The sequence below is a fragment of the Monopterus albus genome, unplaced genomic scaffold (assembly GCF_001952655.1).
Source record: "Monopterus albus unplaced genomic scaffold, M_albus_1.0 scaffold113.1, whole genome shotgun sequence".
Classification (NCBI taxonomy): domain Eukaryota; kingdom Metazoa; phylum Chordata; class Actinopteri; order Synbranchiformes; family Synbranchidae; genus Monopterus; species Monopterus albus.
Window position 1 is genome coordinate 604,427 of NW_018127993.1, and position 25,264 is coordinate 629,690.

The 25,264-nt window shown below is 39.1% G+C and overlaps 1 protein-coding gene across 1 annotated transcript in view; it reads right to left on the minus strand.

The window, feature by feature from the left end:
- LOC109966555 (ATP-binding cassette sub-family A member 1) overlaps window positions 1–25,264 on the minus strand; it is a 135,093-nt gene that overhangs the window by 82,122 nt on the left and 27,707 nt on the right. Inside the window, exons 12-22 of the mRNA XM_020611463.1 lie at window positions 24,778–24,972; window positions 23,020–23,225; window positions 21,977–22,153; window positions 14,766–14,988; window positions 10,826–11,047; window positions 7,477–7,681; window positions 7,059–7,175; window positions 4,880–5,051; window positions 4,039–4,170; window positions 3,425–3,564; window positions 2,562–2,699 (exon numbers count right to left, since the gene is read on the minus strand). Coding sequence (XP_020467119.1) covers window positions 2,562–2,699; window positions 3,425–3,564; window positions 4,039–4,170; window positions 4,880–5,051; window positions 7,059–7,175; window positions 7,477–7,681; window positions 10,826–11,047; window positions 14,766–14,988; window positions 21,977–22,153; window positions 23,020–23,225; window positions 24,778–24,972 — 1,927 coding nt within the window. The remainder of the gene's footprint in view (window positions 1–2,561; window positions 2,700–3,424; window positions 3,565–4,038; window positions 4,171–4,879; window positions 5,052–7,058; window positions 7,176–7,476; window positions 7,682–10,825; window positions 11,048–14,765; window positions 14,989–21,976; window positions 22,154–23,019; window positions 23,226–24,777; window positions 24,973–25,264) is intronic.

Genomic DNA, 25,264 nt, shown 5'->3' on the forward strand with positions numbered 1-25,264 from the left:
GTGGGGGGGGGAGGCTATATGTCTATGAAGGGGATGAGATGAGGAGACTGCTGGTGGTTTAGCAGACTCACTCTGTATGAGATGCTGCAACTCACAGAAGATTTTCCTGGGGATTTGTTGTGGTTTACAAGAGGGAAAAAAATAATCAAAACCCACTGACATAATCCATGACTTGGGAACAAAATAAATGTGTTTGGCCTGCAGATGGCCCACAAAGGTATTCTGATTTATAGTGTGTGGTGGTGCATTACAGCACAGAGTGATATATCAAACGGAGTTGGCTGCGTTCAGGTAAATTGGTAGTACTTGCACTGCGTACTGTACAGCAATGTGAGTTAGGAATTCTGGTTTATGTTATTTAGCTCCCTTCCCTCTAAAGCAGGTTGATCGAAATAGATTTTCCAGTGGTTGAGTTAAGGCTGGGAGGATATTATGTTCACTGGATGTAAGATAAATCACTGGACATAACCGCATTAACTGCTGTTTGTGCACATCAATTCAGATCAATATATTTTAAAAATGCACTAAGTTATAAAAAGAGATAGACTTGATGTTTAAATTAAAAGCAACTTAATATCTTATGAAAAGACTGTTATACCTGGAGCTTTACAAAGTGTTTTGAATAAAACTTGAATATTTATTGTCTGATGATTATTGCAAGGAAAGGAATCTGTAGCTGTTTGCTGAAGGCCACACAGGTTGAAAGAATATTTTTCTGTGTGAGTATTGTTTTAAATGGTATATGACCAAGAACTATGACTGAGCTCACCTGTGTCTCTTAAATCCCAACAACACACACACACACACACACACACATGAGGAAAAACACATTAAGTATAGTACTTAAATTTTTCACAGCTGCCACAAAAAAAAAAACACAAAGCAACCGTGAATTAAATGGAGTTCTCACGTGCCATGAGTGTTATTCTTAAATACATCTTTAAATATATTTATATTCACACAAAAAGATTCACAGTTACTATTTGGTTCACACATTTCAAAACAATGAAAGACAACTCTATTATGTTTGAGTGTTTTAAGAAATATTCCCACATTGTTTCTCACAAACTGGATCACCTGCCTACACGTGACATGTGATTTAATCTTACGCAGCATTCTTGGTTTTCTGTGTTCATGTTATAACATGCATATTGGAGGAGCATGTTTGCCATTTATCTGCACAAACACTGATTAAATCGTCTAACTTCCTTGAGGGATGTTAATATTTTTATTCTCTGTGACTGCATCACTGCTGATGGAAGCTGTTAAAGTGAGAAATTCAGTAAGTTGGCAGGAGGTATTCTTGGATAAAAGGAGTTTCATTAACTATGTAATCTAAAATATATTGGGCTTTATATTACGTATAATGTAAAATAAAACGACACGGCAGTAAAGAGCTATGTCCGAGAAAGTAAAAGGGAAGCAATAGAACAAAGTCTTCCATTGCACCAAAAAGGGATTGTAAATTACTAAGCTTGTCAAATACAAACAGTAAATCTGGTGATATAAAATGATGCTGTCACAGCAAAAACACAAAAGGTTGAATCTATATAATGTATTAAATGAATATCATCCTCGAGGCCCATTTCTAACATACTGAATGGGATAATATAATAGTAATCAATTTTCAGTAATAAATGAAAAAAATCATAATTTACTCATTTTAACTTCAAATCCTGCCCATCTACTGTAATGTTCTAATGGCACTTGAGGAAAGAGACAATAAAAGTCACCTTAAATGCCAAAGATCTGAGGAATAATCATACTACCAAGTTAGCAGTTTGATGCACATTTCCTAAATATTACTAGATAACTCAAGCTTATTCATTTTGCCTGTACACTGAGGGTTTAACTGAATCTATTAGCGCTCGCACAGTACGTCCATGTTCCGTTATACCTTGAGCAATTTTAAGACAAAGTTTGAACTGCCACCAACCAAATAAGCCCCTACTGAGCAATCTGGTCAACCCGTTGGTGTGAAAGACCAGCGTGTGTAATTAACTATGAAGAGCCACAATAGTAAGTCCAATTTCACCCCTCAGCCTTTTCATACAGACTGCCTGCCTGCAGCTTTTTTTTTTTTGCTTTGCTTAATGAAGAACTGTAGTAACACTGTGGTGCAAATAAGACTGGAGAAGCACAATACATGTCTCATTCAAAGAGCCAGAATGTGGGTGTTTTCATTATAACAGAGTTATCTCTAGCTCCCAATTGGAATAAAAGGCCCTGATTAGAGAGAGAGAAGCTAATGACACAGTGAGGGCGGAATGTCACTAAATGCACTTAAAACATTTAGGCATTTGCTGAGAAGACGTGTTACTGTATTGGCCATGTCCTGCTTACAGCCAGTAGCAACCACAAGCTATATAAGGTGACTGATATGGCAGACATTTAGGGGACTAAATCTTCTTGGATTCACTTTTCTTCACCGTCCCTTCTAACACAAATTACACTGGCTCAGTTTTGGAACATTTCTCGGTTTGAGACAGATCACAAATTCACACTGTATATTTCTACCAAGGCCCTTAATGGAGGCTTGGTTCTTACCACTGATCCCATACCTCGTTTGTACTTTAACAGCAGTTCCCAGATCCCCCTGCGGGCATAGGGGTCCACTCCTGCTGTGGGTTCGTCTAAGATGATGATTTTTGAGCCGCCGACAAACGCTATAGCCACAGACAGCTTCCTCTGCATTCCACCTGGAAGACGGAACGATTGGAATCATCAAAGGTATCTCAGCAATAAATTATATCTTGCACATGTTCTTATGACAAAATAAAACCTGACAATCTGCAGCTGTCATGACATGGATACTAATCTTTTTCTGCCTATTAGCTGTGAAAACCATTTGTCAGCATTAGGTTTCACATGCAAAATCAACATGGCATTGGAAACTGATTATGGAGTAAATGTGTCAAGATGCACCTCTCCATGTTGTATTGTCTTTTTTCATGGTGTGAAATGATTGATGGCAGGCAAGTAGCTGCACAAAACCAGGGTTATTCCAGTTTCCACTCTCATAGCCAGCTTTTCAAAATGCATCCAATGTTGTGCTAATGTAGTGGAAATGTCAGCACAGATCAACCTTGAAAGTCATATTTCAGTGATTTTGCTCACAAGCAATCCGTGACTGGGGACAATTTATCAAGCAGGACTTGCTTGAATTACAGCCTTTGACACACAGATTACCGTGCACGTGTACGTCAAAGATGGCTGCATATACTGTACTCGCACGGAGCGGTATAGCAGGGCAGCGTTATCCTTAACAGAAAGGATAATCTACAGATAATATTCCTCCCCAGGAGAAATGAACATACAAACTGATGCACACATCAAAAACAAAATGTACATCTCTGCATAATTTCAATCAGTCTCTGATACACCCAGATCCAAAAGAAGCCAGAATACACACACGTAAACACACCTGACAGATTCTTTGCAAGATCCTTTCGTTTATGTGGTAAACCAACATCCTTAATCATCTGGTCCATCTCAATTTTCAATTCATCACGGCTGCGTCCCTTTAGCCTGCCGTAAAAGTAGATGTGCTCCTCCACTGTCAGCCTGGAAAGGTGAGAACAATATTATAAAGTCCATGTGAGAAGTCGTGACTTTTATCAAAAGTGCAAACGAACATGTAACATCTTCCTCTATGGTTACATTTAACCCTTCTTAATATAGATGCCTTCACTGCCTGGGATTAATATAAATGAAAGTAATTTGCAGGTGCTCAGCTATAATTATGATGTAGAACTTGTGTCGAGGTGCAGGTCATCAGTTTGTGGAGAAAGATAAACAGAGGGGGCTCTAAGGGTGAAATACGAAAACAGAATAAAGGCTGGGAATGATTAGGAGAAATTTAGTGGATAGAAAGTTAGTTCATCTGAAAATAAAAATAAAAACCATACAGAGACTGAACAGGCATATGGTTAAACTGCTCTGTAATCATTTTTATCTTGTTTTAATAAACCTGAGACAAAGCTATAGCAACGGCCTGTGGAGAACATGGGCGGATGCCTATCTGCTAAAGTCACTCACTCATCGAACAAGACATTATGCTGTGGGCACATTCCCAAATACTTCCGAACGCTGTCCATGTCAGTGAGGATGTCAAGGCCGTTGATGAAGGCTGTTCCTGATGTAGGCGGGAACAGTCCTGTCAGAATTGACCTATGGGGGATGGGGGGGAAGTGACACAAAGAGGACACAAATATCCTGATTACAAAGTTAAATTATGGTTGTTGGTATTACGTCATGATTATTGATGTCTAAAACCACAGAGGTGCCAAGGAACTCAAAAGGAGTGTTCCTGCTGTTTGGAAGCAGTTGGTTGAACATACGAGTGAATCAGATGTATTCCCAGCTCCATTTAAACATATTTGTCAACAGAGATTCTGTCATCAACGTGGTCTAATTTAATTTTCACAAATTAGTGGAGAAGACATTTCCATCACAAACTCTATAAAAAGTAAGCAGCACAGCAGTGTTGTACCGTCAGGTCTGCATTCACTCAGGAGCTTCAGTGTGTGATCAGGTCTGTCCTTTCTGCCTCGGCTCTCCGACTCCTTACAGTGTCTTCCCTTAGTCTTGCATCACTCATTCTTTCTGGGCCACCAAGTGTCATCTGTTTCCTGTCACTCTAAACCCCTTCCAACCTACCCACTATTTTATAAACACCAATTAGTTGGTATTAAATAACTCCTACTATCAACACAACAGCTGACTGTGTGCAGTAAATATCCTCACTCTTTGAAAGCAGTGATCATGTAGTGCCAGCGCAGTCAGCGCTGTGTACAAGTGAGATTAGTTACACCCTGTGAAATTACATGAACGCTGAACCAAGTGGCAAAGCATGGCAGAAATAGATACGGTAACTCACATTGTGGTCGTTTTTCCAGCTCCATTGTGGCCAAGAAACGATGTAATTTGATTCTCAAAGAAGTCCACACTCAGTCCATCCACAGCAAGCTTCTTTCCAGTCTTGTAGATTTTGACAAGATTGCGGATTGAAACCCCTGCTTTCATATTGGGTGGTGGTTTCTCCAAATATTCTTTAAAAACACATGCACACAAATAAAGGGAATAAAGAAATACAATAATAGGTAAAAATTAAATCAAAGATATGTCTTTTAAAGCCAAATGTTTAGAAAAAGGTAGCGCTTTGTCCAGAAATAAGAGGCCTAACACAAAATAACAAAATTGTCTTAGTAATATTCATTGATGCTGCAAAAAGTGTTTATATCAGTAACAGGAATAAAACAGGCTTTTTGTCAGACTTTTTACTTATTGAATGTAAATACTCCTTTTATTGTCAAAAAAGGGAAATGAATCCACTGCTGTTCACTACAAGACAAAAATAGTCAAGTGCAGCTCACTCTGATTGTTAATTAGAAATAGTTTTTAACAAGTTCCTGACTTGAAACTCATCTTTTTTCCCTCCTCAAAGCGCCAAGCTCTATTATCACCCTACGTGACAAACAAGGTGCTAATGTTTGTTTGCGACCCATCCCAATTAACTTACACTTCTTATTAGAACTGTGTTCCCTCTAGTGCATGTGCGAGCTGTTGAGAGTCTGACAAATACATAATAAGTAGGTGGGATGCACACCACAGGTGAGAATTGAAAATTATATGGCAGTTTACCGTTGTATACGCTGGAGTCCTTCAGCAGGTCAGGGTCAGCGTCAGTCACTGAGGCTCGCCCACACCAATAAGAGGCAGTGAAAGGGAAGTACCAAGGCTTAGGGATTCCATATTGGCCTGGGATTGAACACAGGGGACTTTATTCACGTTTTAATAACAGCTTGGTATGAGGAAATATTGTTCTTTACAGTATAGGGCTCGTCTTCAGAGCCTGGCACAAATCCTGCCTTATTTTAATTAGAGCCACGCTAGGATAGCAGCATTGGCTATTGATTTAAATTAATCCAGGTGAAGGGATGTAATGCACAATAAGTAAAACTGAGCACCACGTTTTCATCTTTACCTGCAGATACAAGTATTACCAAAACACTTCTTAGATGACAGAAGGAGCTGGTAGTGTCCAAATGTGCACCAATACCTGGAAAGACATTCTCAATGTACCAGGTGAGCACCCAGTAAATAACAGCATCAAGGAGCATCATGATGATGGACACAATGAATGTGTAGCGTTCTCCCTCTTCTGGACTCTTGGCAATGTTGTACCACTGGATACCAATGCCTTGCTGCTCATACTTGGCAAAGTTGTCGCAGCCGAAGCCAAAGGCCACACACGACAGTAAACTCTGGAGATGAAAAGATCAAGTAAATGAATGAATGAATCTTTTACTGTCATTGTATTGTTCAAATAGAACCAAATTGAGAGTACTACTCCTTGTCAATGACTAAAACCATGAAAGCACAAGACCCTTAAATGCACATATGAACAGTCACAGGAACAAGACATTAGAGCATAAGATAATAAGAGCATAGAGAAAAAGCTGTTCACAACACCCTCTGTAAAACAATGAATTTTTGTTTTTACACTTGGGTTTTGTGATGAATTAAAGTGAGTTTTACAAGTGCTGGTACTTTTAAAACAGAGCCAAGCTAGGTTTCTGCTAAGCTAAGCTAACCGGCTGCTGGTTTTAGCTACTGTATACATATAAAAAAAAAAGTCATACATAAGAATGGGATCAATCCGCAGGGAATTAAAGTGACTCCTTTAAAATCTAGAAAACATATCCTTAAATACTCCTTTTATTGTCAAAAAAGGGAAATGAATCCACTGCTGTTCACTACAAGACAAAAATAGTCAAGTGCAGCTCACTCTGATTGTTAATTAGAAATAGTTTTTAACAAGTTCCTGACTTGAAACTCATCTTTTTTCCCTCCTCAAAGCGCCAAGCTCTATTATCACCCTACGTGACAAACAAGGTGCTAATGTTTGTTTGCGACCCATCCCAATTAACTTACACTTCTTATTAGAACTGTGTTCCCTCTAGTGCATGTGCGAGCTGTTGAGAGTCTGACAAATACATAATAAGTAGGTGGGATGCACACCACAGGTGAGAATTGAAAATTATATGGCAGTTTACCGTTATATACGCTGGAGTCCTTCAGCAGGTCAGGGTCAGCGTCAGTCACTGAGGCTCGCCCACACCAATAAGAGGCAGTGAAAGGGAAGTACCAAGGCTTAGGGATTCCATATTGGCCTGGGATTGAACACAGGGGACTTTATTCACGTTTTAATAACAGCTTGGTATGAGGAAATATTGTTCTTTACAGTATAGGGCTCGTCTTCAGAGCCTGGCACAAATCCTGCCTTATTTTAATTAGAGCCACGCTAGGATAGCAGCATTGGCTATTGATTTAAATTAATCCAGGTGAAGGGATGTAATGCACAATAAGTAAAACTGAGCACCACGTTTTCATCTTTACCTGCAGATACAAGTATTACCAAAACACTTCTTAGATGACAGAAGGAGCTGGTAGTGTCCAAATGTGCACCAATACCTGGAAAGACATTCTCAATGTACCAGGTGAGCACCCAGTAAATAACAGCATCAAGGAGCATCATGATGATGGACACAATGAATGTGTAGCGTTCTCCCTCTTCTGGACTCTTGGCAATGTTGTACCACTGGATACCAATGCCTTGCTGCTCATACTTGGCAAAGTTGTCGCAGCCGAAGCCAAAGGCCACACACGACAGTAAGCTCTGGAGATGAAAAGATCAAGTAAATGAATGAATGAATCTTTTACTGTCATTGTATTGTTCAAATAGAACCAAATTGAGAGTACTACTCCTTGTCAATGACTAAAACCATGAAAGCACAAGACCTAATAAATGCACATATGAACAGTCACAGGAACAAGACATTAGAGCATAAGATAATAAGAGCATAGAGAAAAAGCTGTTCACAACACCCTCTGTAAAACAATGAATTTTTGTTTTTACACTTGGGTTTTGTGATGAATTAAAGTGAGTTTTACAAGTGCTGGTACTTTTAAAACAGAGCCAAGCTAGGTTTCTGCTAAGCTAAGCTAACCGGCTGCTGGTTTTAGCTACTGTATACATATAAAAAAAAAAGTCATACATAAGAATGGTATCAATCCGCAGGGAATTAAAGTGCGTCCTTTAAAATCTAGAAAATATGTCCTCAAAGAATATCTCTTTTTACTTTGATTAGGTGAAGCTCTACTAATACCACCCAAAGTTATACCTATCAGCTGGTTTAATTGCTGTGTTGCCCTTGTAAACATTTAAGATGATTTTAAATCCAGACAAAAACAAAGATGTAGACTCAAACATGTGTGGTGCATACTAAGATTTGTTGGATCATTTATTCAGTAGGAAATTGCAAATGATGTGTTGCCCATGAGACATCATCTGCCATGGCCTATCACTCTGCTTTGCCATGCTGTCTGCCAGCTGTTCTGCCACGCCTCATTTGCTCACAGCATTTTTACTCTGGCAGGAGTATTTGCTAAAGCTTCAGAGGCGCACCATCATGGATACCATCTACCTGATGCTACATTACCAAGCAGCAAGTCTGAAAACCTCTGCAGTAACACCAAACCTCCAGCCTGGCTGCTAAAACGGCTGTCAACTTCCTATGTTGTCCTCCACTGCTCACCTACCACCAATCAAGTGTAGACAAGGGTGGCAGCAGGGCTACTGGGCAGCCATCCTTGACCTCTGTATGAACAGCTGACAAAACGACAGGAGCCGCCGCTTTGGCTTTGAAGAAAAGGGCATGAGTTGAGAGGCAGACAAAACAAGAATTCAACTGAAGTGCAGATTCAGCTGGTTGCAGACAAAGAACACTGTTAAGAGGAAGAGTAAAGAGGTTCCTCGGTCTATCTGGGAAGTCATTTTCCCTGACATTTTTGACAAACAGCACTGGATGATGGACAAGGGATCACAACAAAGACAAGTGTGTTTCAGTTTGAAAAAGTTGCTTTTAAAAATTGTAATAGTCATTTTTAAGTTTTACATAAAAATGTCTCAGTACAAAGTCTGCCTGAAAAGTGTTTCTCAGAATATTCAAGTCAGTTCAACAAATAATCAGTTGAAAGAACATTGGCAGCTACTGTATTCTCATAATTGAGTAATTTTGAGTCTTTTTTGCAAGATGAAATATTATGAAATATCCCTTGTATGAGCTTCTCAAGTGTAATTTTAGCTGTCTGGGTATCTTTGCATTTTGACCTGCTGGTTAAACAAGAAATCTGAAGAAAACATTTTAAAAAATGAAGAAAAAAAAAAAAGCATTTTTAAAATGTTCTGACATTTCACAGACCAAACAATGTATGGATTAACAGATTGTTAAGTGAATAATCAGCAGGCCACTGGAACAAGATTTAATTATGCAAAATCATAGATTAAATAATTGATTTAATCAATGAAGACCTAAAAAGCTGATAGTATTTTGCCTTTTGTCAGGATTTCTCCTGAACTGAAAGATTAATGAAAAAATATTTCTGGTTTTCTAGTACATGAAAGAACTCTGAGCTCTCTTCACTTCATTAAAACGGAAGGTGAAAGAGAATCATCAGCCAGGCACTGGGATAGCTGTGAGAGAGAGAAACAGTCGAGTGCAGCAGACAGGAAGTTGGACTGTGATGAGTCCCATCTTACAGTGACCCTCTGATACACCGCCTGTAGCTCTGCTCTGGCACACAGCTGCAATCAAAAATTGTTCATATACATTCAGGTGATCTTTTGAAATCCTGTTCTTATTAAAGACCTTATTATCAAGGACAATGTGGGGGAGAATTTATATGCCTTGGAATGGTGTAGTTTCATCTGAACTGAGAGGGAGGGAGGGAGAGAAAGTGCAGCGCACACATACATATTTCTGATAAAGTGTAGGGATGAACTGGATACTGGTTTGGTCAGAGGAACATTGCTCATGCTAATTAGAGGGCTAGAGGGCTATCCATCTAGTTGGAACACAGGGAGGAAAATCTCAGCACCAGGGGAGAACCTAGCAATGGCACATTCTGCAGAGATTAAATATGGTTTGCAATGCTTTATATGTAAAATTTCTTCATAACCTGCATGTGGTCTATAAAAGGAAATGCAATGAAAAGTTTCCTAAAGGAAAAGCAAAATGATGCTGTTTTGAAGGACTTGCTCAAAGACAAGCAATTTCAGCTGATATGTTGGCAAAAGCAAGGTTTACAAAGTCACTTCTGTCTGTGGGTAAGATATTATTGACTGCCAGTATGAACTTATTTGCCTTGGCCATCTTGGCCACACCTGATACAACACTATTAAAATTGACAAACAAGAAAACATGACCCGATTTGAATTCTGGGAAGATGCACTTGCATGCACACACAGCAATGAAGATTCAAGATCTGGTGTGTCTTTGTCTGCAGAAAGGACAACTTGAGGACAAATGATAGAGGCACAAAGGTCACACAGAAGGCTACACTGAAAGTTGAGCAATGGTATACTATTTCCTTTCTGTGTGTCTGTTCTTTTATGTAAATGTTTTGTCTTTATGTCACTTTGTTGTATCCAGTTTTAACAGAATTCCTCCAAATATACCAGACAAAAGAACAATTAATACAAGCTCTTTTGATTTATGTTTCACTTCAAGGCACACATTTCATACATTATCAGGAGACTCATGTAGATGGTAATGACAAATATGTGACAGATCTTACTGACTCAGAGTGAATGTATTTTACAACAAGCACCAATCAAACCATAAAAGGAACAGAAAATAGATAAAGAACAAACAACTGTGACTCCCAGCGTGTGATTATAGAGTGAAAAACAGAACCTACTGTAGGAATATGCCTCAAAAGATATTAAAAAAAAACACATCAGAGCTAAAGGCAGACTTACCACAGCAACCTTGGCCCGGAAACTCATGATGTCCCTCCAGGAGTAGCAGAGGACGTGCGGCAGGTAGAGGACAAAGTAGATGAGGCCACCACATGCCGCCGCTAAGTTGGCCTTAGAGAAGAAGACGCTAATGAAGAAGCACTGAGTGATGGTGACCAGGCAGAACACCAGGAGGAAGACAAAGATTACCGAGGGGTCGCTGTACTGCAGCACTTTTCCGTACTGCGTCAAAAAAAATGAAAAACAGAAGAAGAAATGTGAACATCAACAGTAGCTTAGTGTAAAAATAAAGAAAAAGGTCCTTCAGGGTTGGCAGAAAAGGCATTTGAGGAGATTCAGAAATATTGATCACAGCTGATTTTTACAACAGTTGACAGAGTAAAATGTGTTTGAAAGAGTTCAAATACTATGGACTAATTTAATTACACAGTCTTTAAGTCATTAAATACAGTGTTCAACAAAACAGTGTACACCCCTGTGCAATATCACTAAAATGTTAAGTACTAAGTATTATATTATACTGTATTATTAAGTGGAATTGCAGGGTTTTTGACCTTGCACGATCTTCCTAAAATTACACCTCATGCACAACCATACACAATAGTTTTCAGCCATTTTGTGGGAAATGGCTCAAAACTACAAGATTAAACTTTGCCAAAGAAGCCAGATGAATATTGGCAGCACATTCTTTGATCAAATGAAACCAAGCTAAATTTGTTTAGATCAGATGGGATCGAACATGTGTGGTGTGGAGCTGGCCAGGACTACCACAGCGACTGTGACACATGGAGATGGGAGCGTGTTCAGGCTGCATCAGTGGAAAAGGAGCAGGGGAGAATCACTTGACCTGAATGCCTTCAATCCAGTAGAACAGCTTTGGAATAGTTTAAACCAGAAGGCAGAGCAAAATAAAACCTCCCGCAAAGGAATCACCTGTAAACACTGGCATATCTAAGCCCGTGAAATCCATCATCAAAAATACAGACATAATAGTACAAAACGCTTAAAAGAATGGAAAACCTTCATTCTAGTTTAATTAAACATTTCAGTTTTTCAAATCAATTGGCTTCATTCTTCTTGGGTTTTGGCTAAAAACAAAACACAGTATTAAATGGACACCTAACATTTTAGTGATACTGACCAGGGGTGTACTCAGTGATGCTCCTTTACTCTGCCAGTTTGAAGGAGGACCCTTCACTAATTTTAGAGAGTTTCTCGTGGTTTCAAAAAGGCATTTTAACTGTTAGGATAATGGTGCTATTGCAATGGATGCAATTATGATTAAAAACTTTATGGAAGACCGTTACATGGAGCTGTATGATTGTTTATTGTAGAAACTCCTAAATTTGCTCAGACTAAATGAACGGAACAGCTGTGTTAGTGTCAGGTAAAAGGACTTCACATTAACAGCATTATTTTAAATAAAAGTCTCATTTGTTCATGAGACTTGTTCAAAACTCTCCAAAATAACTGCCGGGTCCTCCTTGAATCATTGTTGAATCATTTTGAAATCACCTTCAGTATAAGGGTAAGCAGGACAGCGCTGACAGTTAGCGGCAGCACGCTGGACACTGCCCAGCTCAGCCAATAGATGGTGCTTCTCAGGCCCATAATCCTCACTGTCTCCTTAAGCCTTGCCTCTTTCTCAGCGACAATAGCCTTAATGATCATGGCCACTGAGTAGATCCAGGCTAAAGTCAGGTATAAGGGGAGGGACTGTGCCAATGACCGGAGGAATCTGAAGGGTGGAAGAGCCAGACCAGACAAGACAATGACCCCATTCACATCAGGTGCTCACAGGCAATCCGGACAATGATAACTGATTAGGTAGAGGTGTCGACAAACAGGTAAAGGCTGCACTTATTTTGCCAAAGAAAGGGTTGTCGGCAGTTTTATGCTGAGGCAGAAGTTGGTGGCCTTTCAATTTGTTGGGCTGATATTTTTCTTAAAACTGCATTAGCTAATCATTTGTCTATCTGGCTAAAAGAAATACAAGCAGTGAACAAAACACTGACATATTATCAACTTGCTGTATATACTGTAGATGATGTGGAGAGCATGCTACCAAGCCATTGCTAACAAAGAGCAATGTTAGCGTTCATATGACAAACTCATAAAAATATAGATTAGGTTGCTGAACATTCTGCAAGTTTATCATCCCATTCAGTGGATGAACTATCCTGAAGAAAACAACAAATCAGTTTTGTCAACATACTTTTGATTTTCTCTCACCATTTCTGACTCGATATTGTCTCGTTTCATTTATTTTTAGTCCTGTGAGCAGACATGATTGATGAGATGTCAATAGCTGTCTCCCACTGTCAAGGTGGTCTCTGGTGTGTCTGCATTATTTTCTCGGCACGGAGTGTTGTGTACGACAAATTAATCACATTTTAATGACCCAGTGCAAACATGACAAAACATTTGGAAGGGGGTTTCATGTTGTTAAGTAAGGACATAATGTTTGGGAGAGGAAACAAGATCTGATCATCACTGATTGGTGGTAGTTTTGACAAAGAAAATCCTTAATTCACGAGGCTTGAGACAAGAATCAAGTGTGGGAACAGTGCAAACATGTCAGCCTGGTTTTCAAATAATAGATGCATTTGTTCCTCCACAATGAAAAAGAAAAGCATTGTAAAATGACAGAGGACTCAGGTGCAGATGACAAAACGAGTTGTTGTCACACCTAATCCAGATACAGCCTTGTGATAATTACCATTTGATTTGCTATTATTATTAATGTGCTGAAAATAGCTGTGAAATTATCATTTAGAATGGGCCCGTGATCTGAATCCATATTGTGCTTGCAGTTGCTGCTCCAAGGCGCTCGACTAACTCAATTTATTGTTATTAATGTTTGCAAATTGTTGATGGCTTGCAAACACATTAAGCTGATGGGAAATTCCATTTCACCCAGCTGTTCAAATATCAGGTTTTATTTACCGGCTTTTCCATATTTAAACTGCAAAAATTGATTGGGCTGAAATAACCATTTTTAAAATTTCATTCACAATACCTGCAAAAAAAGAAAAAAAAAGGACTCACTGAAGGATGTGCTTTATCTAAAGGAGACTAGTAATAATGCCTCTACATCATAACAGTGTCACCAAAGGCACAAAGGTCTCTCTTTTGTGATAACAGTCCTTTGTGCATGTTTCCTTATCAGTGTTAAAGCAGGAATATTTTAACAGATAACACCATTATATCCCACAAAGTCAAAGCAGAACCAACCACTTAGTTTTGACCTAGTGTAACATAGTGCACCTCATTCCAGTGGCCAGGTCATTTTCTTTCCAATGATGGAAATACACAGTATCAAACAAAACTTCAATTACATAACAGATGACTTCTTTACAGAATGTACAGTACACAGAAGGCAGAGAAGCAGAGCGGTTGCAATACCAGAGAATCACAGAAATATGCAACTGGTATGATTAGAACTGGATTAAATTGCAGTTTTGGTTGCATGCTCGATTAATTAGCCCATGAAGGCTGACTTGAAGAATCACAGAATGGTTTAATTCAGTGCTCATTAGTAACAACAGTGAGAATATCAAAACACAAAGCATGAACACTGCTCTGACCTGAATGATCTATGACAGCATCAGGATATTTTGATTGGATGCATTTGTCAGATGCTTATTTTTATAATCCACTGGTTCGATGAGCTTTATTGTATTTTTGTTTTATTTGCTTCACGTGGAATTACCGTTGGAACGATTGCACACTGCAGTCACCAAATTTCCTAAGGAGCTACAGGTGGAAAAATGCCAGTGGCTATTATTAAAAATGTCTGAAGACATTCTTCTACAGTGCATGGCAATATGGCAGAGAATGGTTGAAACATAGGTGTTTAACTTCAGCAAACAAGCATTATTTCCACATGATGATGGTTTGTGTTTTGATATTTTCCACTGAGCAATGTTTTACTACTGACCTTAACCATGACACTTATGAGTGCACAGGGAACTGTGAGCAGAACAATGTTCTCTGTGACCCTTGAAGACCAAAGGGCGCCATTTTGAACGCCAACAGCGCGCAGCACTTCCTTGAGCCTAAGCTCCTTCTCCAGCACCAGGCCCTTGATGGTCATGCACACAGTGTACATGAAAGCCAGGACCAGAAACATGGGGAGGATGCTTCCAATACTCTCGATGAAGCTGGTTGTAGGAAAGCAATCAAAGATGTCAGGCGTGCACAAACAGACAATTATATATGGAGAAAACACAGCCAGCACACTCCCCATGTACAGCATATATATATACAGTGGTGTGAAAAAGTGTTTGCCCCCTTACTGATTTCTTATCTTTTTGCATGTTTGTCACACTGTAATGTTTCAGATCGTCAAACAAATTTATATATTAGTCAAAGATAACACAAGTAAACACATCATGCAGTTTTTAAATGAAGGTTTTTATTATTAAGGGAAAACAAAATCCAAAACTATAGAGCCCTGTGTGAACAAGTGTTTGCCCCCCTGTCAAAACACTGGTTTATCGCACCTGAGTTCAATTTCTCTTGCCACACCTGTTCGCAATCAAGAAATCACTTAAATAGGACCTGCCTGACAAAGTGAAGTAGACCAAAAGATCCTCAAAAGCTAGACATCATGCCGAGATCCAAAGAAATTCAAAAACAAATGAGAAAGAGAATAATGGAGCTCTATCAGTCCGGAAAAGGTTATAAAGCCATTTCTAAAGCTTGGGGACTGCAGAATCAGTAAGGGGGCAAACACTTTTTTACACCACTGTATATATACACACTCAGCTGCCAGTTGATTAGGTACAGATGATTAAAACCAATGTTGATCTATCCACATAAGTATGGCATAAATTAATAAGTACACAGTAAGTACTAATGTATTTTAGAAAGTGCAGTAAGATAAACAATATTGTACTTATCAAAACCAGATTACAAAGTACTTTACATTATAAAAATAATTCATGTGTATAATACATATGTCTGACATTTTATTGACCAAACAATTATCAGCTAATCAAGGCCCGGGATTAACGATTAACTGATAATTAGTTGCAGCCCTAATGATATATAAGGAAAAAAAAAATCTACTTTTTACCTGAATATTCTGTTTCAAAAGTTGCCTTTTGCAATTGTATCGTATGTAAAAACAAATTTTTGCAGATACTGAATATGTTATGTCGAGGGACAGTTAAGACAATCTGTGTTGTAATACAGTACATTGAGGTGTTTTCCCTTTCTACACTGAGCTGACCTTCATAAACCTGGTCAAGCCACTTAGTGCTGCACCTCATACCAAACATAATATATGATTTGATGCTGTTACAACACAATAACACGATATTAAACTGGCTTCATAATGCCACCAAAATGCCATGTCAATATCGTCTCCTCTGCCAATATAACCAAGTGCTTCCTTGGCTTTATTAGGCAGTGAAGGAGAGATATCAAATCAGTTCTGACAAAGTATAGGTTTCACATACAGTATCATCTATGCTTGCATTGGGTAAATACTGAGATATGATGCAAGATGTACAGATGAAGCACATTACCTATTTATATTCCAGTACATCTGGATAGAACAAATGTCTCCTGTAATTCTGGGCTTTTTAAATTCCAGCCAAGTGAGAAGGGTTCACTCATAGGTCTGCTTTGCTTAACTGTAATTAGCCCGGCATAATTACATTTTTTCTGAAGGTGAATGTGAATCAGATTTTTTTAATTTAATTTCTTTTCAAAGACATATACATTATTTAACAGTCTTAAATGTTTTTACTTGTCCTTTTTGTATGTGTGACAGCTAAAGTTAAAAGGGAACCAGTACAATTATGTTCAGTCTTTACAAGAGATTGTTTAGTGTTGGTAGTTTAGTCAATAAATCAATTGATGGTGAAAGTTCTGGATAGTCTTGCAAACACAAGAAAGACATGAAGTTAGTTCCGCTGAGGCCTTAGAGGAAGCTGAGTAACATGAGAACTTGAATGAGAGACAGACTGACTTGTTTTTGAGGATACTTCCCCTGCCCTTGTGGAATGGATCACTTTCAAACAAGGCACTGAAAAGGCAGTAAGGAAGGATTGCTTCTTAAATTTCAAACCCAGAGCAACTATAACCAAAAGCCCTTACAGGAATACACATGTAAAATTGCCTCTTTGAACCTGTATATTTAGACTTGAATAGACCACCAAATCAATACACTTCAACAAATAATGCTAAGTCATACATTAGCACCATATCCAGGGAGGTAGCAGCCTCGAGTAGCAACTGCATCAAGCTGAATACTAATTCTGGCATTATCTGCTCCTGATTCTCCCCTAACATCTCTGTAACAGCTGACAGCCTGTGTAACTTAACTCCTTCTGTGACTTCTAGCACTGGAGGGGGAGAGATCAGTCATGCACACCGTGTCTGACACTGACAACCTTGCCACCAGATGCTCTTGAATTATACATTGGCTGATCGATCAAAGGTGCTTAAGTAATAGAACTCCAGGCGGGTCTGTGTTCCAGGGCTCCAGTTACATTGGCAGCCTGACCTAAATTTAGGGTAACTGGAAGACTGATTTCTCAGTAAATCAAGAGAGAGTAGAGCGCAAGCTCCCCAGAGGTTGGAGCGCTATGCTTAAAAAAAAAAAAAGGCTTCCTGTCTTATTTTGAGCAAATATACTGTTGAGCCCCTTAGAAAATGAGCAATTTATTGTGGGGAACAGGCTTTATTATTCAGTGGGGATTATCTAATTTCTGGTAGAAAATATTGTTCAAGGTAAGATGTGCATGTGGATATGGCATAAAGAGCGTTTAAAATCCCATGTGTCACGATGGTTTGCACATTTTATTCAGCAAAAAGATCCATTGCTCATAACAGTTCCATTAACCAAGAGCAAAAGAAGGGTTTGAGACACAGCTACAGTTTAAAGATTACAATTTTAAATCTTAGCTATAGATTAAAAGGCGAGAAAACCATTGGGAGCAAAGCACCATCTTCAATAATCCCTGCTGAATACTTTGAATAATTTTATAAATATTAACTGGATTTTAAGAAACTGAGACTTGAAAACCAACGCATTAATTATTCGGTACCTTTTCTAATATTTCTCTAATCTAAAAACATCTAAATATACTCTAAACTGACAGTAATGTAGCCTTGCAATGGTCTGGTTGTTGTCTTATGTTTTGTTTTCATACTTTTAGCAGGCACAGTTTTATACACACTGAATATAATTAGGTGCAATACAACCACATTCTGGAATATAAAATTCATAATGTGTGTCAGTTATGCTCTATGACAAACACAATGCAAGGTCTGCACATCCCCATCGTCAGCTCAAGCCCATTCACAGATTGATGTGTGAGGTTGTACTCCTACAGTTTGCACACCCTTTTCATTTTAAAGCAATATCAGCTGAAGTGCTCGGATGTGAACCAGGTGATATGAAAAGCGAACTGAGGATGTCTATGAATATCTTCATTCAAATGGTCCTGAAGCATCACCCCTTCTAGCCAAAGAAAAATCAACTGTGCAAACTGATTTGACCTTAAAATTACAAATGCACCAGCACTTTATGGATTTGGATGGATGAACGGCCACCGGCGCCTCCATCTGATGCTACAAAATGCCAGGTCTTGAAACGTGTCGCACGCACCCAAATAAATGAATAAACAAACTCAATTACTGCACAGTCAACCCACTAGTCGACATGCTGATTGGCTATACACTCGGGGGTTTGAATTCTGACTATTTAATAATGTCCATTTTAAAGAAAACAGTATCTGTGTATCCTGGAATCTGAATTATAAGCAGGGAGAAAACATTTTTCACAAGCTGAAAAGGCAGCCATTTTTTTGGCTGTGGCTACAAAGAGGTCTTTAAAAGTGGGGAGCCATACTGGGAATATTAATGCTAATACAGCATGTCACTACAAAAATAAACCAAAATATTAGCAGCTGATTTTCCTTGTTTTGAGCTTCAGATGTCCCCGCTATGCTCAACATATCAGGTGAATTAATTACTGTAGGACAAAAGCATTTCCTTCTCACATCCTTGAGTCAAATATCCCTCAAATCCACTGCAGGCCTACTTTATGCATTACTGAAAGCAGCCTCAGATCTCACATCAAGCCCATGTGAATGTGAAAGACCTATTGATGGGGAGCACAGCCTCAGGATCTAAACAAGAGATGCCTCTGATTCAGACACATGCAAAGGCACAGCAGCCGCTGATAAAGGACCAGTTTATGTGCTATCAGGCCTCGCAGGTGTCACCGTTTATCCCGCACCGCCATCTCAGACCTGTGCACAATGTGAATATGAAGACAATGGGAGCTAATACAGTCCGACTATCTCGGGTTCAAAATGCCAACAGAGTGATCTTTGGCTGAAAAGGCCCAGATTGTCGGTAGTTCATCAGGTGCTACTTGTTGCAAAAAAGAAATTATTTAGAATTGATGGGCCAGTGCCGATAAAACTGCCTTGGTCACTCAAGTTTGTCATTGAAGTAGAAATACTATTTTTTTCTTAGGCTGAAAGGAACAGAACAAACATTTTTTTAAAATGCTGATAAGGTCTTCAAGGAAACTGATAATATTGTTGGACAGTTTCCTGCGCTTTGCTTCCTCTTGTGGAAATATTTTGACATGAGTACTCCAACCTAAATATATGGTAAAACGCATTCATTAAATTACCACAATTTATTCCAATTTCCACAAACAGCATTTTACTAAAATCTATTGTATTTTGCAGGTAACTCTGTCACTGCAACCGGTTAGTTCTATGTAGGAACATAGTGCTTTTTATCCATCTATTTTATATGGAGTGTATGTCATTCATTTCATGTTTACCAGGAACATTTTAAATTGTTAAATTCTTCCTTTAAAGTCAGATTGGACCTTTTATTCTAAACTCAAACAGTTCCAGCAGACAACAAACGTCCATCTAAATGCACAGTGTTCTTTCCTTCCTCTTGGCCAGCAACACTACACAAGCTCAGGATGAATATAATTACTACCAAGGTTCTTCCCCATGATGCCTCTCTGTGTTTTAGCTCCTCTTCCTTTGTGTGATTTCACTGTCAATTATTTATAAATGGAATAGTAGTTTTCAAGTGTTAATAATTTATGGAAAGGCCCAAATGGCGAGGCAGTTCCCTGGTGGTGCTGCGAGCTGGGTTTGGATGAAGCTAACGTTCAGCTGCAGTCAGATCTGGTTTGGAGCTGAACCTTTTTTTAAATTCAATCATCGACTTCATTGTTTTTAAAGTAATAACAGCTAATGTGATCCTAATTTTAATTTCAGTGTGACAGATTATCCCTGTAACTCCTTGAGTCATAGCACAGCCTGGATTATATAAATATATATGTAAACATATATAATTTTCTTTTGGTTAAATCAGAATGATAAATACATTTCTCCTGTATCTGTCTCTGTTTCTGTCAGTGAGCCATTATTAATCCTTTGTTTTAGGAAGATGGAACTGAGGCAGTGGGGCCAGCATTAGCAAATAACATGTACCACGACTGTCTAATTTCAGACTGTTATCACATCAACGAGCTATAAATGAAGACATAAAAAAATTGGTGATTTGTTTGGGAACCTACTTTCAGAGGTGGTCTGCTGCCTTTGAAACTACTACTGTGCATTTGAATCTGGTGCGAGGCTCCATTTGTTTTTGCAGGTATGTAAGAAAATGCTAAAAAGCAATATTGGGGATGTCAGTCATCCTCTGCCTGCTGTGTCTGCTAATGTAAAGAGGAGAGGATTTTGTGCTTTAGTAAATCTGAAAATTCCTCTCGGATGAATATCCTTACTGGGTGCAATATTTACTACCGGCTTCAACTTCCATCCATTTAGTAGTAAAGAAATATAAAATATGTGTCTTCCACATGGTTTACAAAATTACAAGATAAAGTGCAAAGCAGTGAAGTCGCATTCAACATGGAGGCCACAGCATGAATGTAAATCAGACAGCAATAAGCACTTCATTGAGAACTGATACACCCCAGATAATGAAAACCAAATCAATACAGACATTACTTTGAGTATGCTTTTCATAGTACAGATGCCCCGTTTTCCACTTTTCAAGACAAACACATGGCACTTTACTAGGTATCATTATTCAAAACACGTGTTTCAACAACAGTGTGCTTTTATACACCAGCAGCCCGAATACCTCGTCAATACAAAGTCATATTTTTCTTTCTTCTTTTTGCTCCAGCCTTTTTAAATATGTTGATCCAAACACCCCCTGAAGATCACATTCGGTGCCATCAAAAGCACATAATATCTTAAAATTAGATCCCTAATCTCTCGAACTGCATTTCCCACGGGGTGGGAATATCTTGTGCCTAGTGAAAGGGGCGTACCGTGTTGTTGGACTTAAATCTCCCTGCTAATTATCTTTTCTCTTGATGGCATCACTGGGCTTTTCCTTTATTAATGGAGACCATAATGCTGTGTGGTGGGGAGTAATTTCCCAGACTCTGAGGAAATCTTGGCTGTGGAAGATTCAGAGTGATATCACCATCTTCTCTGTCCCTAGGTGAATTATCTAACACAGTAGAGCTATCAATGGATGCATATACAGCACAGATAGAGTGCTGCTATCAATCTTGCCGTGTGATGGAGCTGCGGTATGAGAGACATGGGATCCGGTATGATCACACTGTTAAGAATGAGATGCCTGAGAAATAAAAGGAAGGAAGGGACTCATAGTGGTTGCTTAAATAATTCAGCATCCATCAGGAATTTCCTGTGGCTTGACTAAAATCAATAGTTTTGAATCGCTCTTCCCCTCCCACTGCCTTCATTCATTTCTTTCCCCTTGCTTATTCTTAGTTCATGATTTAATTTATCCTTAAAGATGATACATTTTATTCTCGACTGTTAACAGTGACATTAAAAGATGATTTCTCTATCATCTGTGATCAGTGACAACATCAAACACTACCAGAGGAGCAACACAGAGATTAAAGAAAGGGTATTTTAGACAACTAAAATGGAGCATCTTGAAGTTTCCACGGGGAAATCTGGACGGCCTAAGTGACTGATAAGACCATAACTTAACCCTGTGCTGGCAGAGAGTGGGAACTCCCTGTGGTGAGCAGAATTTTACTGCCATGATACCTCCCTCCTCTTCTTCCAATCATAAAACTTACATAAGAGCTTTTGTACTCACGCATCATCCACGAAGCAAGGATATGGCATTTGCTGCGCAAAAACGCCAAGAGGTTGACTCTTTGACGTGTGTATTCGTATAATTCCATGGTCCATCATGTCCTGCAGGTAGGCGAAGCCTCCCCAGATATATCGCAGGTCGTTAAAGGATTTGTCTCGCGCCCCAGGAGACCATGACCTTAATAAAAGCAGACACACAGTGATTGGTTTTGGCAAAGGGCAAGTAAACTATAATCAGAATGGTCAGAGATACTGTCACAGTATCAAGACTGTTGTAGAGGTGATATTTCTAGACAGTAAACTTTAAAACACAAAAGGGGGAAGAAAGATCAGACCCTGTGGTTAACAGAAAGACAGTAAAGTTTAGCATCTTCAAAATTTGGACTTAAAGGACAATTTGACACTGGAAAGTAGGCTTATTAGCTTTCATGCCGAGATTTAAATAAAAAAATTGATCCAACACACTCATGACTGTTAAATATGAAGCTAAAGGCAGCAGGAGATTAGCTTTACTTGGCATAAAGACTGGAAATGTGAAAAGACCAAGATAAAATGTATTAATTGGTGAGCTTCAGAGGTGCAGTTGGCAGTTTATACTCATGGAGGGAGCCGGGTTAAGAGTGTCCACCTGTTTCCAAGCATTATACTAAAGTTAAATGTGAAGATAGAGCCAGGAGACAGTTAGCTTAACTCAGCAAAAAGGCTGGAAGCAGGGGGAAACATCTAACCTGGTTCTGTCAAAAGATGAAAACAGAGTCAGCCATTACCTGGGAACAAAGCCAGGCTAGCTGTTTCAATTGTCTGTGTCGTCATGCTAAGCTATGCTAACAAAGTCCCGGCTCTAGTCTTGAACTGAGAGTACAGATGTGTGCAAAGCATAAATTCTCATCTAACCCTAATAAAGATGTCCAATTATTTAACAATAGCTGTGGACTGTTAACAAAGGTTAATAAGAACAAAAGGCTACAGTTTTTCCAGGAAGCAAAAGCAGTGCAGTATGATAGTTCTTTGCATGCAGCAGAGAGACTGCATTGTGTCACAAACCTGCTTTTCACTTTGTTGGTACGCTCTACTTCATCGATGTCCATGCGGATTTTGTACTTGACATAAGGAGGGGGTTGGCTGGAGTCTGGCTGGAGGTTTTCAAAGATAATGGCAGCCCAGAACGTTTTATTGTTTAGAAGCTCCTGTGCTTTGCTCACCACATGGCCTTCAGTGGGGACAGCCTCAAATTTATTTAGGTCCAGACACTGTAAACAAACAGAGGTATTGCAAAAATGCCTTATTTTCAATAATTGTCTTGCAGTAAATCATTCCCTTTTAAATCTTTAGCAGGCACATAAGACTGAATATAAAAGAGGCAGCCATGAACTCACTTGCAGAGTGGCAGATGGATATTTAGTGAAAAGTACCATTCAGCTATTGACTAAACCACACAGAGTGGAGTTCCAAATTATCTGGAGCTGCCAGAGGGTGGGAAATGTTTTGGGCTTCAGCACAGACAAGCAAATGAGATACAGCCTTGCTAGCACTCCCTGTTCTGTAGCCTTGTCCCCCTGTTTCATGAGACGATAATGAGGTAGACATCCTGGGAGGCAGTCACACCTGACAGCTGTCCACACATTTCAGTGCTGCAATAGTTTTATCATTTCTCCCCCCAGGATTCTCTAAACTGTATTCTATACCAAGCTATGATGGGAAACAAAATATCACAGGAACAACAGTACATACTAGTGAGGCTGTTATAGCAGGACAACGGTTACATGGACCTGAAGATGGGACAAGTGATGAATGGCATGTAGGGGAGAAATGCTCTACTTAAATTAGGCAACAGGAGTTACATGATAACATCACACCTGATTACCTAAAATTATACTAGATATTTAGTTGAACCTATAGGAAAGCCCTGCTTTGTTACAGGTATGTTTACAGTATGTAAACATATTGCAGTCCCCACTAATAGCTTGCCATTACAATCTTGGCCTAATGCAGCAGAACACTGAGGCCGACATACTGTAGTTAAGTGATGGTGGATCCCCATGACATTATAAACAAATAAGTTACTGGTCAGCGTGCCTGTCAAATGGTTGTGCCAGCACCGTGAATCAGTTCTGCAGAAAACACTAGAGACTCCAAATCAACTTTAACTGCTCATGTCGGGGAAACTTCAGGAGTTGTTATTTTGTTCATCCTATCAGAGATGGATAGATTAATAATCAATTATAATTTAATGAAGTCATATTAAAAGTACTCGTTAGCACCCTCGGTGTTATGTGACAGTTGTAAACAGACAGATACAGGAGTAAAAGTGTAGCAATTATGCAACCACACAATCTTCACCAGATCAGTCTGCAACTAAAACTGTGTGGTAAATGAATTGGGAAATTACAATTGATGCAGTAAAACATCTAAAATATATAATAGTTTTGGTAGCTGCTCAAAAGTTAACATGTTTTTAGTAAACTAAAAACCCAGCAAAGAAAGCTTTTAAATCAGAATTTGTTTTTAGGATCAGGCTCTGTTAATGAAACCAAATGGGTAATATAAGGTGAACTGAATAAACAACATAGAAGGGAAAGGATAACTAATAACAGTGGTCAGGGGGCAGCAATAAATGTATTGCCAATTTCTTCACTGGTAAAAACAGTGTTTTAGAAAACGTAAATGTCAGAGAACAGCCCATTTTCAAAATCAAATCTCTCACTTTACTGAAGAGGTTACATAATCCTCCCATGCACGAGTGAGCTGAAAGCCAAGGGAGGTACCTCGTATTTAAAAAGCACATATGAAAGAACTACATACACCAAGGAAGTTGGAAAGAAGCTTCATGATTCGTGTGGTGGCATTGAGCACAGCCTGCCAGTTATATGACGGCATGCCGGATGGATCCTCTGGAGGCCCGTTGTGCAGGAAAGCAGTCAGCTGCTTGGCCGTCCATCCTGTGCCGTTGAGACGCTGGTCGAGGGCAGCAGCGAACACCGGATTTGCCAGCAAACCCTGATTGAGAAGGCAACGAGATATTGAATTATATTTACAGTGGCTACTAGTGAGATGTCTAGAATGAATGTAATGGAATCTGAAAAAAATATGTTAACACCACAGTGTATTATGTTTTTGAAGAAAAAGCATGGGAGGTCAGCTGAGTTCTTTTGTAGCACTGACATTCATGTTTCCGCAGAATTAATTAAGAGGGTTAAGATAGATGGCACTGTTGTACTTTAGACCCTGGAATTCACATACATTATTCTCAAGGCCAAGAAGTACTCCTGTACAGCATAAAATATATAAG